The sequence below is a fragment of the Actinia tenebrosa genome, unplaced genomic scaffold (assembly GCF_029948245.1).
Source record: "Actinia tenebrosa isolate PJP-AT-01 unplaced genomic scaffold, QUT_ActTen_1.0 PGA_scaffold7__59_contigs__length_16204524, whole genome shotgun sequence".
Lineage (NCBI taxonomy): Eukaryota > Metazoa > Cnidaria > Anthozoa > Actiniaria > Actiniidae > Actinia > Actinia tenebrosa.
Window position 1 is genome coordinate 8,121,715 of NW_028292584.1, and position 15,374 is coordinate 8,137,088.

At 36.0% G+C, this 15,374-nt stretch overlaps 2 protein-coding genes and 1 long non-coding RNA gene across 4 annotated transcripts; all 3 read right to left on the reverse strand.

Moving 5' to 3' along the window:
• Positions 1-384: 384 nt before the first annotated feature.
• On the reverse strand, positions 385-3,016 carry LOC148905474 (uncharacterized). Its single transcript, XR_016121656.1, has 2 exons — positions 2,014-3,016; positions 385-1,771 (listed from the first exon to the last, which is right to left on the reverse strand). It is a non-coding gene; the product is annotated as an uncharacterized LOC148905474 (long non-coding RNA).
• Positions 3,017-3,549: 533 nt separating this feature from the next.
• On the reverse strand, positions 3,550-8,269 carry LOC148905475 (uncharacterized). Its single transcript, XM_089039744.1, has 6 exons — positions 7,932-8,269; positions 7,463-7,835; positions 5,915-6,150; positions 5,682-5,790; positions 4,125-4,202; positions 3,550-3,908 (listed from the first exon to the last, which is right to left on the reverse strand). Exons 2-6 carry the CDS (start codon positions 7,674-7,676, stop codon positions 3,565-3,567), a joined length of 981 nt encoding a protein of 326 aa, XP_088895870.1. The 5' UTR covers positions 7,677-7,835; positions 7,932-8,269; the 3' UTR covers positions 3,550-3,564.
• A 533-nt stretch (positions 8,270-8,802) lies between these two features.
• LOC116287834 (uncharacterized) lies at positions 8,803-15,018 on the reverse strand. 2 transcript variants are annotated; one of them, XR_016121654.1, is made up of 9 exons: positions 13,986-15,018; positions 13,046-13,278; positions 12,801-12,939; positions 12,491-12,624; positions 12,257-12,411; positions 11,864-11,910; positions 11,298-11,375; positions 9,834-11,080; positions 8,803-9,574 (listed from the first exon to the last, which is right to left on the reverse strand). XR_016121654.1 is itself a non-coding variant. In XM_089039739.1 (8 exons), the coding sequence occupies exons 1-8, from the start codon at positions 14,293-14,295 to the stop codon at positions 10,737-10,739; spliced, it is 1,440 nt and encodes a 479-aa protein (XP_088895865.1). In that variant the 5' UTR covers positions 14,296-15,018; the 3' UTR covers positions 8,803-10,736. The 2 variants fall into 2 exon arrangements, 1 of the variants encoding a protein (XP_088895865.1); XM_089039739.1 differs by having other exon boundaries at positions 8,803-11,080.
• Between the last annotated feature and the right edge of the window lie 356 nt (positions 15,019-15,374).

A 15,374-nucleotide genomic window follows, 5' to 3' on the forward strand; every position in this document is an offset into this window, starting at 1 on the left:
GATATTCTCAAAAAACACGTTTATTCCTATATATACAGGGGATATATTCAATTGCTGAATCACGAGCTAACGCATCTCATCGAGAGGAAGTCGTAAAAACCGTGACGCTCAAAACGTCAACATTTTAGCTTCACTAGCTCTCACTCGAGTGAGCAACCAAGAGAATCATTACAAATGTTAGTTTAATATGATTTATAACGCGGCATACTATTGTCAACGGAGGCGGTCCAGTGGTTTGTAAATAAACGGATACCAGTTAAATAATGTTGTACGTGCATACACACATATGTAAACTTCACTATCATACTATTGGGTTGACATTGAGACACGCATACACTGATATTGCGATTGTCGAAAATACTAATTATAACACGTAAGACAAAATGAAAATGAAAATGAACATTTTTAATAGCACTTACTTTACAGACGAGGTAGGCTAGTCAATACAAGAGCTTTAAAGCTCGATTATTTCTCGATATAATATCTATTCAACCTACTAAGCTCAAAAATTACTTCCATTTGCTGGCATAAACGCCATCTGAACGATATGGAAAAGGAGCACAATTTTCCATTTAGAATATATCAATTATCCCAATTAACGTGATCAACAGGAAATCAATGTCTATCAAAATGATAATAGATATATAGAGTGAACAGTGGCCTATGGAGTATTGTATGATCAGGTCATTTTTCATGGATTCTGTGGTCGACGTTTCTATTTGTTTTCATCTCGTCCCAAGAGTCTGTTTCCGCATGGTCAGTACCTTATGTTCATCGGTAATGACCAGTGCGTATTTCTTCTTGCTATAATTTTACGTGTGAAAATCGTGAGTAGACCGCTGACTAACAGTACTGCGTTGAGAATTTAAAGATTTAGTCGCACTAAAAAGGACTTGATTGTGCATGCCATAATCATCTATAGGTCCTTCTTATATCTAGATTCGTATAATCTTTTCCAGATATTTCAGGAACATTTAAAAAGACATTTAAAAAGATATGAGTTTTGTGGCACAGTTTCATAGGTCGTTCAGCGGTGGGGACTGCAGAGACACTATCCTAGGCCGATATATTTTATAAAAGAGACGTTTAAACAGATCAGTTTTATAGTGCAGTTTCATAGATCATTCAGTAGTGTGTGTACAAACACTCTTTGGTTACGAACTACCACGCCAAGGCCCCGTTAAGACATTTATTATGCGCTGTGTTGAATTTCATGCCAGGAAAGTCATCCTTCAACATGTAGGATGACTCACATACTTGATACAGAAATTGACGTTCACGTTTTACAAGTACGTAGAGCTTGAATTATACGTAAATTTAAGATCGTTAGGTTTGTAAGAATAAAGTGTCTTAGTGCTTTTTCTCAAGTTTCATGAAAGTACACTTCCAACGGTATCATAGAAAGAGCCATCTTGATCGTTTTTAAGCGGATCGTGGCCACTTTCTATTGGCATGTTCGAGGAGGCACCGTGTGCACGAGGATCACTCTTGTTGAAGCCACCTTTGGACTGTGTTCCATCAATTACATCGTACACGGGCGCATATTGAAGGTCATTTTTATCAATAATACTATCATAATGATGTGGTTCTCTGAAAGTGACCAACGTGGCACCGGCGCCAGACTCAGGAATGGTAGACAAGGCTTCTTTTCTGGTTCTATTCGTTAGATCTTGTTGCCCTTCTTTGATGTTCTTGATGTTGGGCTTGGATGGTTGATTGTCAAATTCTTCCACGACTTCGTATACTTTATTTGCTACACTGTTGCGGTGTCCTAATATTAAAAATGGTAAAAAGAAAATGGATGTCAAAAATTAAGTGGTTGAATTAACTTTAAACTTTCAAAGTCGTGTTTTTCTAACGCTGATCCTAGTAATGAAACTACAATATTATTTGATAGTTCTCCCCTTTTTTTTTGTCCGTGCGAGCTTTGGGCTTTGGAAAAAAGGAGATTGTCAATGAAGGCTTCTTGCGAATTTTTTGTCAGTGAATGCTCTCCATAAAATAATGCTTTACCTCCAGTATTTGCTTTTCCTTTCACATTGTTATTAAGTGCAGAAGCGGTTGTCGCAGGTACGAAAGTTGGATTGACGTTTTCGTAAGGGTGGTGGCATTTATCTTCAAGGCCTTCTCCTTCATAGCTCTCATTCTCAACCACCACTAAAAATGAAAAACCGTACTCAACAAAAATTGTAACTAAGATTACGCTATGACGTAAAACCTTTCAAACAATTTAAATTACTGCAAATAAGAAAGAATAATTTCTTTTTGGCTTCAGCGTAACTTTAAACTGATTTTGTATTGGCAGAATCTAAGTTAATAAAGCAGTCTTCTACCCTGGGTGCCAGAGGACGTGTGAGGCTTGGGGGCGAGAGAGAGAGAGAGTGATCTTTAATGATTTATGATGAGAGATGAAATTTTAATACTCATATTTATCATCCAATAGCCAGATAATACTTTAAACTCGTCTAATTGTATTTAGGATTCATTCTACTTAATGTGATTGCAATATGAACGTTGTTGTACATAAGCAGTATATACGCGAACGTCAGTGTGTTACAGTACTAAGACTGTCGGCCATCACAGCTTAGGGATACAATAGTCTTGAAATTCTAGCTGAATTTTGCTTTTTGCTTGATTACCCTACAGCTCTACAGAGACTTTTGTCACGTGAACGTGGCTGTATACGATAAGAAGACGATAGCCAGCAACCAATTTGATGTGCACTGAGTCCTGTCATATCACAAATATTACAGTGTTAAGCTTTTATTGAATAAATGAAATGACGAGAAGTGATAAAGAAAGCTAGAAACAATCTTGATTAGAAAATGACATATCTCTCTTGTAATTGGTTCAAATAAATGAAGCGGAGCAAAATGGTGCAATAAATGTTTCAAAATAAGGCTATTGTTTCAATTGCAATTATTGCTTAAAGTGCTACTACGACGAAAATCGCTCAAACTTGGATTCAGCTGAAACTTCCTAAAAATACTCTTTAAAGGTCCAATAATCACTGTATGAAGTGTTTACTCGATATTCAGTACGAAAGTATGATATTTTTACGATTATTTTTTGGAGTCTGTGACGTCATACACTCAACATCAAACATTGCTACATATATTTCTTTGTATATAAATCCTTAATTTATTTTATTCCTATGAAGCCCAAAGGGTGGCTAATGTGCTTATTTCACATTACTTGTGACTATAATTTATATTTTGGGGTGTTTGGGTATTTCTTTCTCCCTTTACTACTGATATTTTGATCATAAACTACAAAGAAATGTATGGAGCGATGTTCGATGTTGAGTGTATGACGTCACAGACTCCAAAAAATAATTGTAAAAATATCATACTTTCGTCCTGAATATCGAGAAAACACTTCATACAGTGATTATTGGACCTTTAAAGAGTATTCTTAGGAAGCTGAATCCAAGTTTGAGCGATTTTAGTCGTAGTAGCACTTTAAATTGCACCATGATTTTAACGAATCAAATTATAGGATTCGATAGTGATTACAAAATTTACAAATATTGAATTTAGCGAGAACTAATTACATTGCCATATTTTAGTTTTTATTGTCAGGTTTCTCTTTTTTGTACTTTGGCGCCTGATATTCGCCATGACTGTGCTGACCAAAAGTATTGAGGCTCTGATAAAGACTGTTTTCCTTATTTTGTGATGTGCACGTGACCTCAGTATCTGCCTTGTCTTCGTGTGTCTTGTGAAGCCCGTTGAGGGAAGCATATACATGAGGAATATTCCCTACAAGGGAAGAGTACATTGCCGAGTCGAGAGTTTCGGTCATGCCTTCTTTTTGTTTGATAGCCTTGGAGTTTTCGTCAACCAGTACGTCAGAGACATCAAAGCCAGGGTTCCTGTGATTGACGTAATCAGCCGCTGGAATGGGATCTGTGAATCAGACAACAATCGAAAAATCAATCGAAAATTCTGAAGACACAGAGAGAGAGAGAGGCGGAGTCGAGAGAGAAAGGGAGAGAGAGCTGTTCGAATAACGTTTCTGAATTTATTATTAAAGAGTAAGAAGCTATTTTCAACATTAAGTTTTGATTCACGTCTTATTTTAAGTAGGCAAATCATTTTGAATATCTCCCTTTTTTTAATTACCGAGAGAACTTTGAAGTCGATCTTTAGTACTTCCAATTGGTATTGCGTTTTCATATGTACACATCTCATGGCTTCCATCTAGCAAACAAAACATGTATGCTAATGATCATTTCATTAAAGAGCGAGGTCAAAAGAATTGTTCAAAATCGAGACACGATTTTACTGAATTAGTTGGTGGGTAATGGTAAATACCCACTTTTCCCTCAGAGGCCTGTTGAAAATACTGGAAATTCAATAGTTTTGACCTGAATCGTCATACATAAATCATTATGAGTGAAGTAGTAAGTAAGTAAGTAGAGACTCTATTTTGGGGGGTTGCACTTAATTTGATAGCCTGTGTCACATCCGGAATTTTCTTCGTAAATACCGTCTGCGAAACATCGCCAGAAAGCTTGTTCTGGACCCCCCGCAAATTGCGCGATTATATATAATAGATTCTTCCATTGAATAACACTATCAAACCGGATGTGAACGAGCAAAGCGTCCTAAGTTTCAAAATGATATTTTCTCTTGATGAGGATCTTTGGACTAGAGCGTTTTTAGAAGTAAAGAATCAGTTCAGAAGTAGAAAATATTAGTTATATTAGTAGTCATATCTCCATTAAAATGTTTAATGGAAGACCACGTTTCTTCCCTAGGTAATTTAGGAATACCGGCTGTAGCTATCGAAAATGATACCGACGTCGCGGAAGCTTTCAATTGCAAAGGTTTATTTTATATGAGATTCCTTCTTTTTTGAGCTTGCCAATGCACTGACGGCACACGTGTGAACTCGCTCTTCGTACTTCAAATTATAGTATTTGCACTTCTAAAATAGGGTTGAATTTTTGTTTTCCATTTAAAAGAAAAACTTCATAATCTTTTGCGATGAATCGATGGCACAAATTAGTAAATTTTTTGGTGTTATTTTGGGAAGGGTAAAGGTCATTCTACTTGAAGATTATCAAGGAAAACACAGCACTCGCTCGTGTTACGATTTTACACTAAACATCCGGTGAGGATCACATCCGGTATGATAGTGTTATCCAATGGAAGTTCACGTTAGAATCAGCAATGGCTAAAAGCCAATCAAAATCTATTATATATAATCGCGCAATTTGCGGGGGGTCCAGAACGAGCTTTCTAGCGATGTTTCGCAGACGGTATTTACTAAGAAAATTCCGGATGTGACGCAGGCTATTAATTTGAAAACTAATAAATTTGTGGCTCTCTATGACAGGTGACGACTTATGACTTGTGACGTCCTCTTATGAGTTGTTTTGGGTTTTGCAGTGGTAATTCTTGTTATTGGTATTGGTATTAGTATTGGTAATGATGGTGGCCGTGACTGTATCTGTGTTTTTAAAGGTACTGCTGTAGATGACTGTGATGGCCTAGGTGGTAATGGACCTGAAGTTTCAATTAGCTGGTGTTAACGCTATTTTATTGGAAAGATCTGAGTTCGACTAAATCAGTCCTGTTTTGTATTTTTCTTTATTTTATCTTCTCTTGGATTTTGTCTTGTTTTTGTATTTAAAATAGCGAAAAACCATAAATTGAGTTCCCCCAGATACTTACATCGAAGTGTTCCATTTATTTTCAGTATCACACAATATTGGCCATGGGATTGACAATCAATGTTAAGTCGTATAACCTGACCTTCCATATCATCGAGACTTCTTTTGGTCTATATATGAATATAAAACAGCAATTTACCAAAATTGTCAATTCCCATTGGACTACATCAGTCATTAGTAGATTTGAAAAATAAGGGTAGCCAATCAATGAAAAACTACTTTTTTAACACTTACGTAAAGATACCAGTTGTTGTAGCCTTGCGGCACATATGTATCGAATGTTTCCATAGCCAGTCCACTACTGAGTTGTCTCCAGGTTCCACTGCATGTAAGATTGCTACCTTTGTTGGTTACACCACAGTTTGAAGACGACTTTAATGTTGGTAGCAAGTATGAGTTTGTATACTCCTTTCTGGTTATGGTTATAATTGGACTTCTAGCATTTCTATTATTTAATATCAATGAACAACCTAGAAAATAATGCAATAGTCAGTTTTGTTTTTTGAAAGGCAAAAGATCACATAGTCAGATTAAAATAAAAAATTTGCATGATAAAAGTAGATCATACTAGAAGTAAAATAAGCAAATAAGAATTGGGCGTCACCGACTTCGTTTTGGCGTCAGAATACGTGAAAGTACGGTTCACCCTTTTTACGGTAAAAACGCGCTAACAGCGTAAACATTGAAAGCTGTCAAAAATAGGTTATGTCATACTGAAAAATGGTATTGTGCTACAAAAGTAAAACTTGAAGCCTTCACAATGTGAAATTCTATTCCAACTATACTCAAGATAATTTCGATTTGATCGGCCCATCGTCATATTATATTAAAAAATTGCTCTAAAATTAGTTATTACAAACTACTTTCAAAAAAGGAAATAAGAGAGGTTCCCGATTTTGTTTTAAAGCTATAAGAGATTCAAGAGGTTTTTAAAATATTTTGCTTAACAAAACATTGGAATGACGTCATCACGATGAGCGCGCGCTCACTAAATTCATGCGTAGATAGAATGCGCGTGAACAATGCCCATGAACATCCTTAATTAATCTATTCCTACTGGAAATGAAGAATTTAAATTTGAATTTGAATTTTGATTGCTTAAAAGCAGCTTACAGGCACACAAATAAGCGCGCTATCGTATGCTGTAAAAATAAATTATGGGGCTATGATGGCACTCAATCCTACACTAAGGAAAATCGTGGTTATAGATCAAAACAATCTTATGGTTAACGGTATCACATAATTTTTAAAAAAATTCTAGAATATTGTATAATTCTATAAATTCTATCGATAAATTCTACCAGTATTTTGGAACAATTCAAAATTTTAAGATATATCATAGATTACAATCATAGATGGTTGATTTAATATTAAGCTTGTCTGTACCTATGGCGACAGACGCTCTCTCGCCCCAGTGCTTCCCGAACGACTGGTCATGATATAGGTTTTGTTATCACGAATAGCTTTCGCAAAAGAATTTTTCCCCTTTTTGCGAGGTTATGGAATAGGTTGATTGTTCGATCCCATGACGTCGCAAAGCAATAAGATCATGCAAGGAGACAAGTGAGCATTCAAAGACAATAATTATATTTCAATATTGTAGTGCATGAGCCACTAAGTTTTATAAAATAAATTGCAGTGCGATTATGAATCACGCAGAGACATTAATAAAATTATGAACCAATGGAATATCAAACAACTCAGCACTAAGATCATGAAATTCAGTATTGTCTATACACTTCCAACTGTTGTAAAATGCAAAAGAACTTTTTTCTTTGTTACATTCACATGTGCATCCATTATTACTGCCGACAAGTTTGCCACCCATAGTAGTACACTGTACTGTTGCATTGTCGGCAGAACACGTCGATGGAGGTAATACGAACAGGTCTGGTAGAACATTCCATGATTTCGTCATTCTGCGTTGAATGGAGTATTCCTCTGCTAGAAGTCCTTGCCACAACGATAAAAGAAAGGCGACCAAGTTCTTATTCATTATTGCAGGTGTTTCATTTCTCGATCACCTTGAGCAATTCTTCAGTGTGCAGCTTTACCAAGCAGTACCATACATCCTTACTTCTTGTCCTGCTGTATGTCGCTGGAGTTCTTGTGAATTGTCTTGCAGGTTTGATTGTCTTGGTTAAATAGCTTCGTTCTATAACACAATGTTGTAACAGAAAATGTGACTAAACTGCTCACTAAATTGTCAAAGAATATCAATTGTCTATCACAAACAGAAAGAGATACTTACCTGATAACAGGTGTTTAATTTACAATTTCAAATTAGGGTTCAACTTATTGGCTGTCGAGGTTTCTTTTAAGAATTTTTATACGACTGACAATACGACCTGAACCTTGACTTCCGCATAGAATAATTCAATGTCTTTAAGAACTGACGAAGGTTATCGAACCATTTAAAAGCGATTCGTGTTATCGTATTTCCTAATACATTACTGAACTGTCCGACAAAATAGCAAATCAGAATAATTTATAGTACTTCTGAGACTTTTATGTGGTAAAGGCATTATATGTTTTCATTTTCAAAATGTGAAGTGATTGAAGATTTGTTTAGAATACTTGCAAACTGAAAATGCTAATAATAGAAGATAGCATGGTTGAATAACGATACAGAGTATCAAGAAAAACAAATGACGTCAGAATGATATTATAACTGTTAATATGCCCTTCAGTTCTTCGGATGGTAAACTTGCTATTCATCATTTATGTAAAGGATATTCTCAAAAACACGTTTATTCCTATATATACAGGGGATATATTCAATGAACTGCTGAATCACGAGCTAACGCATCTCATCGAGAGGAAGTCGTAAAAAACGTGACGCTCAAAACGTCAACATTTCAGCTTCACTAGCTCTCACTCGAGTGAGCAACCAAGAGAATCATTACAAATGTTAGTTTAATATAATTTATATCGCGGCATACTATTGTCAACAGAGGCGGTCCAGTGGTTTGTGCTTCAATAAACGGATACCAGTTAAATAATGTTGTACGTGCATACACACATATGTAAACTTCACTATCATACTATTGGGTTGATATTGAGACACGCATACACTGATATTGCGATTGTCGAAAATACTAATTATAACACGTAAGACAAAATGAAAATGAAAATTTTTAATAGCACTTACTTTACAGACGAGGTAGGCTAGTCAATACAAGAGCTTTAGAGCTCGATTATTTCTCGATATAATATCTATTCAACCTACTTAGTTGAAAAATTACTTCCATTTGCCGGCATTAACGCCATCTGAACGATATGGAAAAGGAGCACAATATTCCATTTAGGATATCAATTATCCCAATTAACGTGATCAACAGGAAATCAATGTCTATCAAAATGATAATAAATATATAGAGTGAACAGTGGCCTATGGAGTATTGTATGATCAGGTCATTTTTCATGGATTCTGTGGTCGACGTTTCTATTTGTTTTCAGCTCGTCCCAAAAGTCTGTTTCCGCATGGTCAGTACCTTATGTTCATCGGTAATGACCAGAAAGAGCCATCTTGACCGTTTTTTTAAAGATCATGGCCACTTTCTATTGGCATGTTCGAGGAGGCACCATGTGCACGAGGATCATTCTTGTTGAAGCCACCTTTGGACTGTGTTCCATCAATTACATCGTACACGGGCGCATATCGTGATTGAAGGTCATTTTTATCAATAATACTATCATAATAATGTGGTTCTCTGAAGGTGACCAACGTGGTACCGGTGCCAGACTCAGGAATAGTAGACAAGGCTTCCTTTCTAGTTCTATTCGTTAGATCTTGTTGCCCTTCTTTGATGTTCTTGATGTTGGGCTTGGATGGTTGATTGTCAAATACTTCCACGACTTCGTAGACTTTATTTGCTACACTGTTGCGGTGTCCTAATATTAAAAATGGTAAAAAGAAAATGGATGTCAAAAATTAAGTGGTTGAATTAACTTAACCTTTTAAAGTCGTGTTTTTCTAACACTGATCCTGGTAATGAAACTACAATATTGTTTGGAAGTTTGTCCCTTTTTTTGGCCGTGCGAGCTTTGGGCTTTGGAAAAAGCGAGATTGTCAATGAAGGCTTCTTGCGAATTTTTTGTCAGTGAATGGAATATGAACAAAATAATTCCTCTCCAAAAAATAATGCTTTACCTCCAGTATTTGCTTTTCCTTTCACATTGTTATTAAGTGCAGAAGCGGTTGTCGCAGGTACGAAACTTGGATTGACGTAAAACCTTTCAAACAATTTAAATTACTGCAGATAAGAAGGAATAATTTCTTTTTGGCTTCAGTGTAATTTTAAACTGATTTTGTGTTGGCAGAATCTAAGTTAGTAAAGCAGTCTTCTACCCTGGGTGCCAGAGGACGTGTGAGGCTTGGGGGCGAGAGAGAGAGAGAGTGATCTTTAGTGATTTATGATGAGAGATGAAATTTTAATACTCATATTTATCATCCAATAGACAGATAATACTTTAAACTCGTCTAATTGTATTTAGGATTCATTCTACTTCACGTAATGTGATTGCAATATGAACGTTGTTGTACATAAGCAGTATATACGCGAACGTCAGTGTGTTTTAGTACTAAGAGTGTCGGCCATCACAGCTTAGGGATACAATACTCTTGAAATTCTAGCTGAATTTTGCTTGTTGCTTGAGTACCCTACAGCTCTACAGAGACTTTTGTCACGTGAACGTGGCTCTATACTTAGATAAGAACAGAATAGCCAGCCACCAATTTGATGTGCAGTCTTGTCATATCACAAACATTACAGTGTTAAGCTTTTATTGAATAAATGAAATGACGAGAAGTGATAAAGAAAGCTAGAAACAATCTTGATTAGAAAATGACATACCTCTCTTGTAATTGGTTCAAATAAATGAAGCGGAGCAAAATGGTGCAATAAATGTTTCAAAATAAGGCTATTGTTTAAATTGCAATTATTGCTTAAATTGCACCATGATTTTAACGAATCAAATTATAGGATTCGATAGTGATTACCAAATTTACATTATTAATATTGAATTTAGCGAGAACTAATTACATTGCCACATTTTAGTTTTTATTGTCAGGTTTCTGTTTTTTGTACTTTGGCGCCTGATATTCGCCATGACTCTGCTGACCAAAAGTATTGAGGCTCTGATAAAGACTGTTTTCCTTATTTTGTGATGTACATGTGACCTCACTATCTGTTTTGTCTTCGTGTGTCTTGTGAAGGCCCTTGAGGGAACCATATACATGAGGAATATTCCCTACAAGGGAAGCGTACATTGGCGAGTCGCGAGTTTTTGTCATGCCTTCTTTTTGTTTGATAGCCTTGGAGTTTTCGTAAACCAGTTCGTCAGAGACATTAAAGCCAGGGTTCCTGTGATTGACGTAATCAGCATCGGGAATGGGATCTGTGAATCAGACAACAATCGAAAAATCAATCGAAAATTCTGAAGACAGACAGAGAGAGAGAGACTAAGTCGAGAGAGAGAGAGAGAGCTGTTCGAATAACGTTTCTGAATGCAATTCAATATTAAAGAGTAAGAACCTATTTTCAACATGAAGTTTTGATTCACGTCTTATTTTAAGTAGGCAAATAATTTTAAATATCTCCCTTGTTTTAATTACCGAGAGAGATTTGCAGTCGATCTTCAGTACTTCCAATTGGTATTGCGTTTTCATATGTACACATCTCATGGCTTCCATCTAGCAAACAAAACATGTATGCTAATGATCATTTCATTAAAGAGCGAGGTCAAAAGAATTGTTCAAAATCGAGACACGATTTTACTGAATTAGTGGGTGGGTAATGGTAAATACCCACTTTTTCCTCAGAGGCCTGTTGAAAATACTGACAGTTGAAATCGCTTCTGTGATTTGATTCAATTTTGAAGATGAAGTTGTTGCATATCTGGTAACCCAACCCAACCCCTCCACTCTAAACTCAGGTCCAAATTACAATAGTTTTGACCTGAATCGTCATACATAAACCATTATGAGTGAAGCAGTAAGTAAGTAAGTAAACACTCTATTTTTGGAGGTGTTGCACTTAATAGTGTACAACTAATAAACTTGTGGCCCTTTATGAAAAAGATACTCACGATCCTAGAAATGAATTATTTGTCGAGGTTTTTTTTTAGTTTTTATTGTTTTTTTATGCATGTGTGAATTGCTCAGAGAAATGCATGCATTACCTTCATTAGATTGTGAATTTCTTTCGCTTTCCCTCGCTATGTTTTTCCTGCATGTAAAACTTTCGATTTCACAAATTATCCATAGAAATTTATATTCTGACTTGTACAAGTACATCTTTTTAGCTTTAGTGTAATGTTTTCCTATCAATGGAGTGCTAAAAAGTGCGCATGGAGTGCGTATTCTACAAAGTAGCCCTGAGTTTTCATTTTCTTGTGGATTACTGCCTACCATAAAATTAATCCAACATAAGTTATGTATAGTTTCATGTTTGCTGTTTTGGGTATACTGATATTTACTGACATTTTAGAGAGAATTGCAGTTCACATTCTACAACATGCCAGTAGCTGACTTTAAATCTTATAAGAATTTAATATTCGGGTGAAATTTGCTACTTCTTTATTCGTCGTCTCTTAATAATCACTATGGCAACAATGATCAGCATTAATCCAATCACTCCCGCTGCTACTCCAATAATCCATCCACTGTTACCACCATCGTTTTCTTCGTCTGCACTTTCCTTGCGCTTATTAACAATTTTCGTGAATGCCTAGATAAGAAATTGAAAAATAGCTTTCTTCGTAGGCCTATTTATAATGAACTAATAACAAGGATTTATTTTTACTTACCATAGTAGTTGACTGAAATGTAGTAATACTGTGTGTTTGGAATTCATTTGCACTGGTGCCTGTTTCTGAGGTTGGTGAGATCGTCCATGGTGACGTTGTTGGCTTAGGTAATGGTGGCAGAGAAAACTGAGGACCTGGATGATAATGTTGTTTTGGAAAAGAAAAACGTATATTAAAATCAAGATGCGTTATATTTAGAAGCATGAAGAAGTATGATTATTAAGAAGACCTACGGTTTGAATCGCATAAAGCTATCGCAATTGAAGATCTTTGTTTGCCTTACTTTCCTCATACAAGGCGTGATACTTACATTTCAATGTTCCCTGCATCTTCAACAATAGACAGTCGGGTATAATTGTATTCGACTTATCGTAGCACCCTATTGTCATCCTCAGGATTCTTCCCTCCATTGCGTCATTATACTCCAAACGCGATGTTGTCCTCTTAAACTGAATTTTTTATTAGTTAGAATGACTAGTTAGTTATATACTTTTTTTCGATTTAAGTTTTGTAAAATGTGAAGTATTTTTGCAACAACCTCTGTTAAAAACTTACTGTAAAAAATTGCGTATTTTCACTTTCCACGATTAAGAACCTGCTGCCCCTGAAATCGTTATTTAGTATGTTCCACGATCCATTACACAGCAAATACGTTGATTTAAATGGAATAATATAGCATCTTTGAAGATCAGTCGGTATCACGAAAGAAATATTGGCTTCCATTCTCAAGGGTACTGTTATAAGTGCACTGTGTACTGTTCTGTTACTCAAGAGTGTTAGTGAACATCCTGAATGGTTGAATAAAAGGAAGAAATTGCAAATGCATTTTAGTGACAACTGAACGTGTTGGTACATCCAGTGATACAGGATCTCCTTTGAAAATTATTGACTGGCCTTAAATAAGCAGCTTTTCTTAGATGGTTCTGATAGATGTACCATGCTTCTTTTAGTTTCCCATTTATTCCTTTTCTAATCTTTTGAGAGGCATCTAAGGTTGTTCTTCCCAACCCTCGTCTCAATAACAGTCTACAACCACCAGCCACCCTTGCTGAAACATGCACGGTTCCTCTCCTGCCGTGTCTTTTATACAGCACTTTCATAATATATCAAAACATTTCTTTACTAAACGTTTAGCTCTCAACTAAGGTATTTCTATTTCAGCGATTTCAGAAATACTACTATAAATGAGCAGCTTTTTTTTAGATGGTTCTGATAGATGTACCATGCTTCTATTATATTATATTTCTATTCTTTTGAGAGGCATCTAAGGCTATCCTTCCCAACCCTCGGCTTAATATCAGTCTACAACCACCAGCCACCCTTGCTGAAACATAAAAAGGTTCCTCGATGCAATGTCTTTCATTCAAATACTTTCATAATTATGAAACCATTTTGTTTACTTAACGTCTAAATCTCAACTAAGGGTATTTTTATTTCAGCGATTTCAGAAATACTACTATATAAACACTTTGCACTTAATTAATTTATATAATACCTCCATACTGGCGAACTTTAGAGTTTTCTGTGCACTTCCACTGATCATCGAAGAATCCAAACGTTGTTCTTTCGCTGTTGCACTCACATTTACACCCTCCGACACTATGACCAGTCATTGCTCCACAATATACTGAAATATCACTTGAGCACATTGTTGATGGTATCTTGAAAGTGTCTGGTTGGTATACCCATTTTTCATGTGTGTAGCTTATGTTATGGCGTTCAATTTCAACGAATTCATCGAACGCATGAAGCAGTTTCCAAAAGGATGTAAAGAATAATATTCGTTTGATTACTGAACACATCATCACCAAGTAATCAATAGATTTCGCTGTTGTAGATCTAATCCTCTTATTCGATTATCTCTGTCATACCTTCAGAGGCTGCTTCACAGTTATTGATCTTTAAAACGTATGGCTCCTCTCTATGTATAGTAGAATGTACAAAACTGTGGCCAGCTTACTGACATTTACTGATATACTTCCATCACTGGTACATTTTAGGGAAGCTATTTCCTCGTGTCTTCTGTGTTTCACTGATTTTTCCGCTTTGGTTTTAGAATGTTTGAATAAAAATTACTTATGCGATTCAAGAAAACGAAAGTACTTGAAGCGCAACCCATTTTGTTCAATTCTCTTTCTCTTGTGAACTGATAACAGACAGATTTATATCGCATGTTAATCCGCTTCTGCTTCAGCTGTTTATGTTTTCTTTTTAGCTTTCGTTTTTCCGTGTAACATCTCTCAAAATGTTCTTGTCTCACGAACCTCTACAAAATATGGACTTCTATTTCGAAAATGTACCGGCAAGTCAGACAGTAGACGCTTTTCCCAACCTCTAGCTCCTAATATATCTATCTGTAATCGTATGAGTTAAAGTCTTAGGGAAAAGGACAATCAGAAATTGTATAAGCACACGTTCATTTGGTTTTTTATTTACGAGGACCCTTGAGGTTGAGATGGCACGGTACTCGCATCCTTGACTCGAGACTCGATGGACCTCTGCTTGAATTTCCTTCTGTGTGTTAAAGCATTGGTGTAGTGTCAGGAACCAACGTATGCATATGTACATATGTACAAGTTTGTACATGTATCCGATGTGAATAATTGTGACGTCAATCAAAATATCAGAGACCTGATTTAGCAACAGCATATCCAGACAAAGAGCACTTAAAACGTTTCCCATGCGGAACGAAGTTCAGAAGGACATTATAATGAAGTTTGGGCTGATAAAAACGGGTGTTCTCTTTCATTGAAGGTGGAAGTGCAAACTTGCTGAAAGTTTCTTTTCGGCAATGCAAAATTAATGACTGATTTTTAGTGATGTTAAGTGATTCATGATGAGAGATGAAATTATATTACTCATATTTATCATCCATAGACAGATA

What these genes read in the sequence shown, in the direction of transcription:
- LOC116287834 (XM_089039739.1), bottom strand. Translation starts at nt 14,295, where the DNA reads ATGATGTGTTCAGTAATCAAACGAATATTATTCTTTACATCCTTTTGG. An exon ending in GATGCAGGGAACATTGAAAT is followed by an intron (nt 12,625 to 12,800) that starts GTAAGTATCACG and finishes ATTATCATCCAG; the next exon opens with GTCCTCAGTTTTCTCTGCCA. An exon ending in CATTTCAGTCAACTACTATG is followed by an intron (nt 12,412 to 12,490) that starts GTAAGTAAAAAT and finishes TTTCTTATCTAG; the next exon opens with GCATTCACGAAAATTGTTAA.
- LOC148905475 (XM_089039744.1), bottom strand. Translation starts at nt 7,676, where the DNA reads ATGAATAAGAACTTGGTCGCCTTTCTTTTATCGTTGTGGCAAGGACTT. An exon ending in ACAACAACTGGTATCTTTAC is followed by an intron (nt 5,791 to 5,914) that starts GTAAGTGTTAAA and finishes ATTCATATATAG; the next exon opens with ACCAAAAGAAGTCTCGATGA. An exon ending in TCGACTTCAAAGTTCTCTCG is followed by an intron (nt 3,909 to 4,124) that starts GTAATTAAAAAA and finishes TCTGATTCACAG; the next exon opens with ATCCCATTCCAGCGGCTGAT.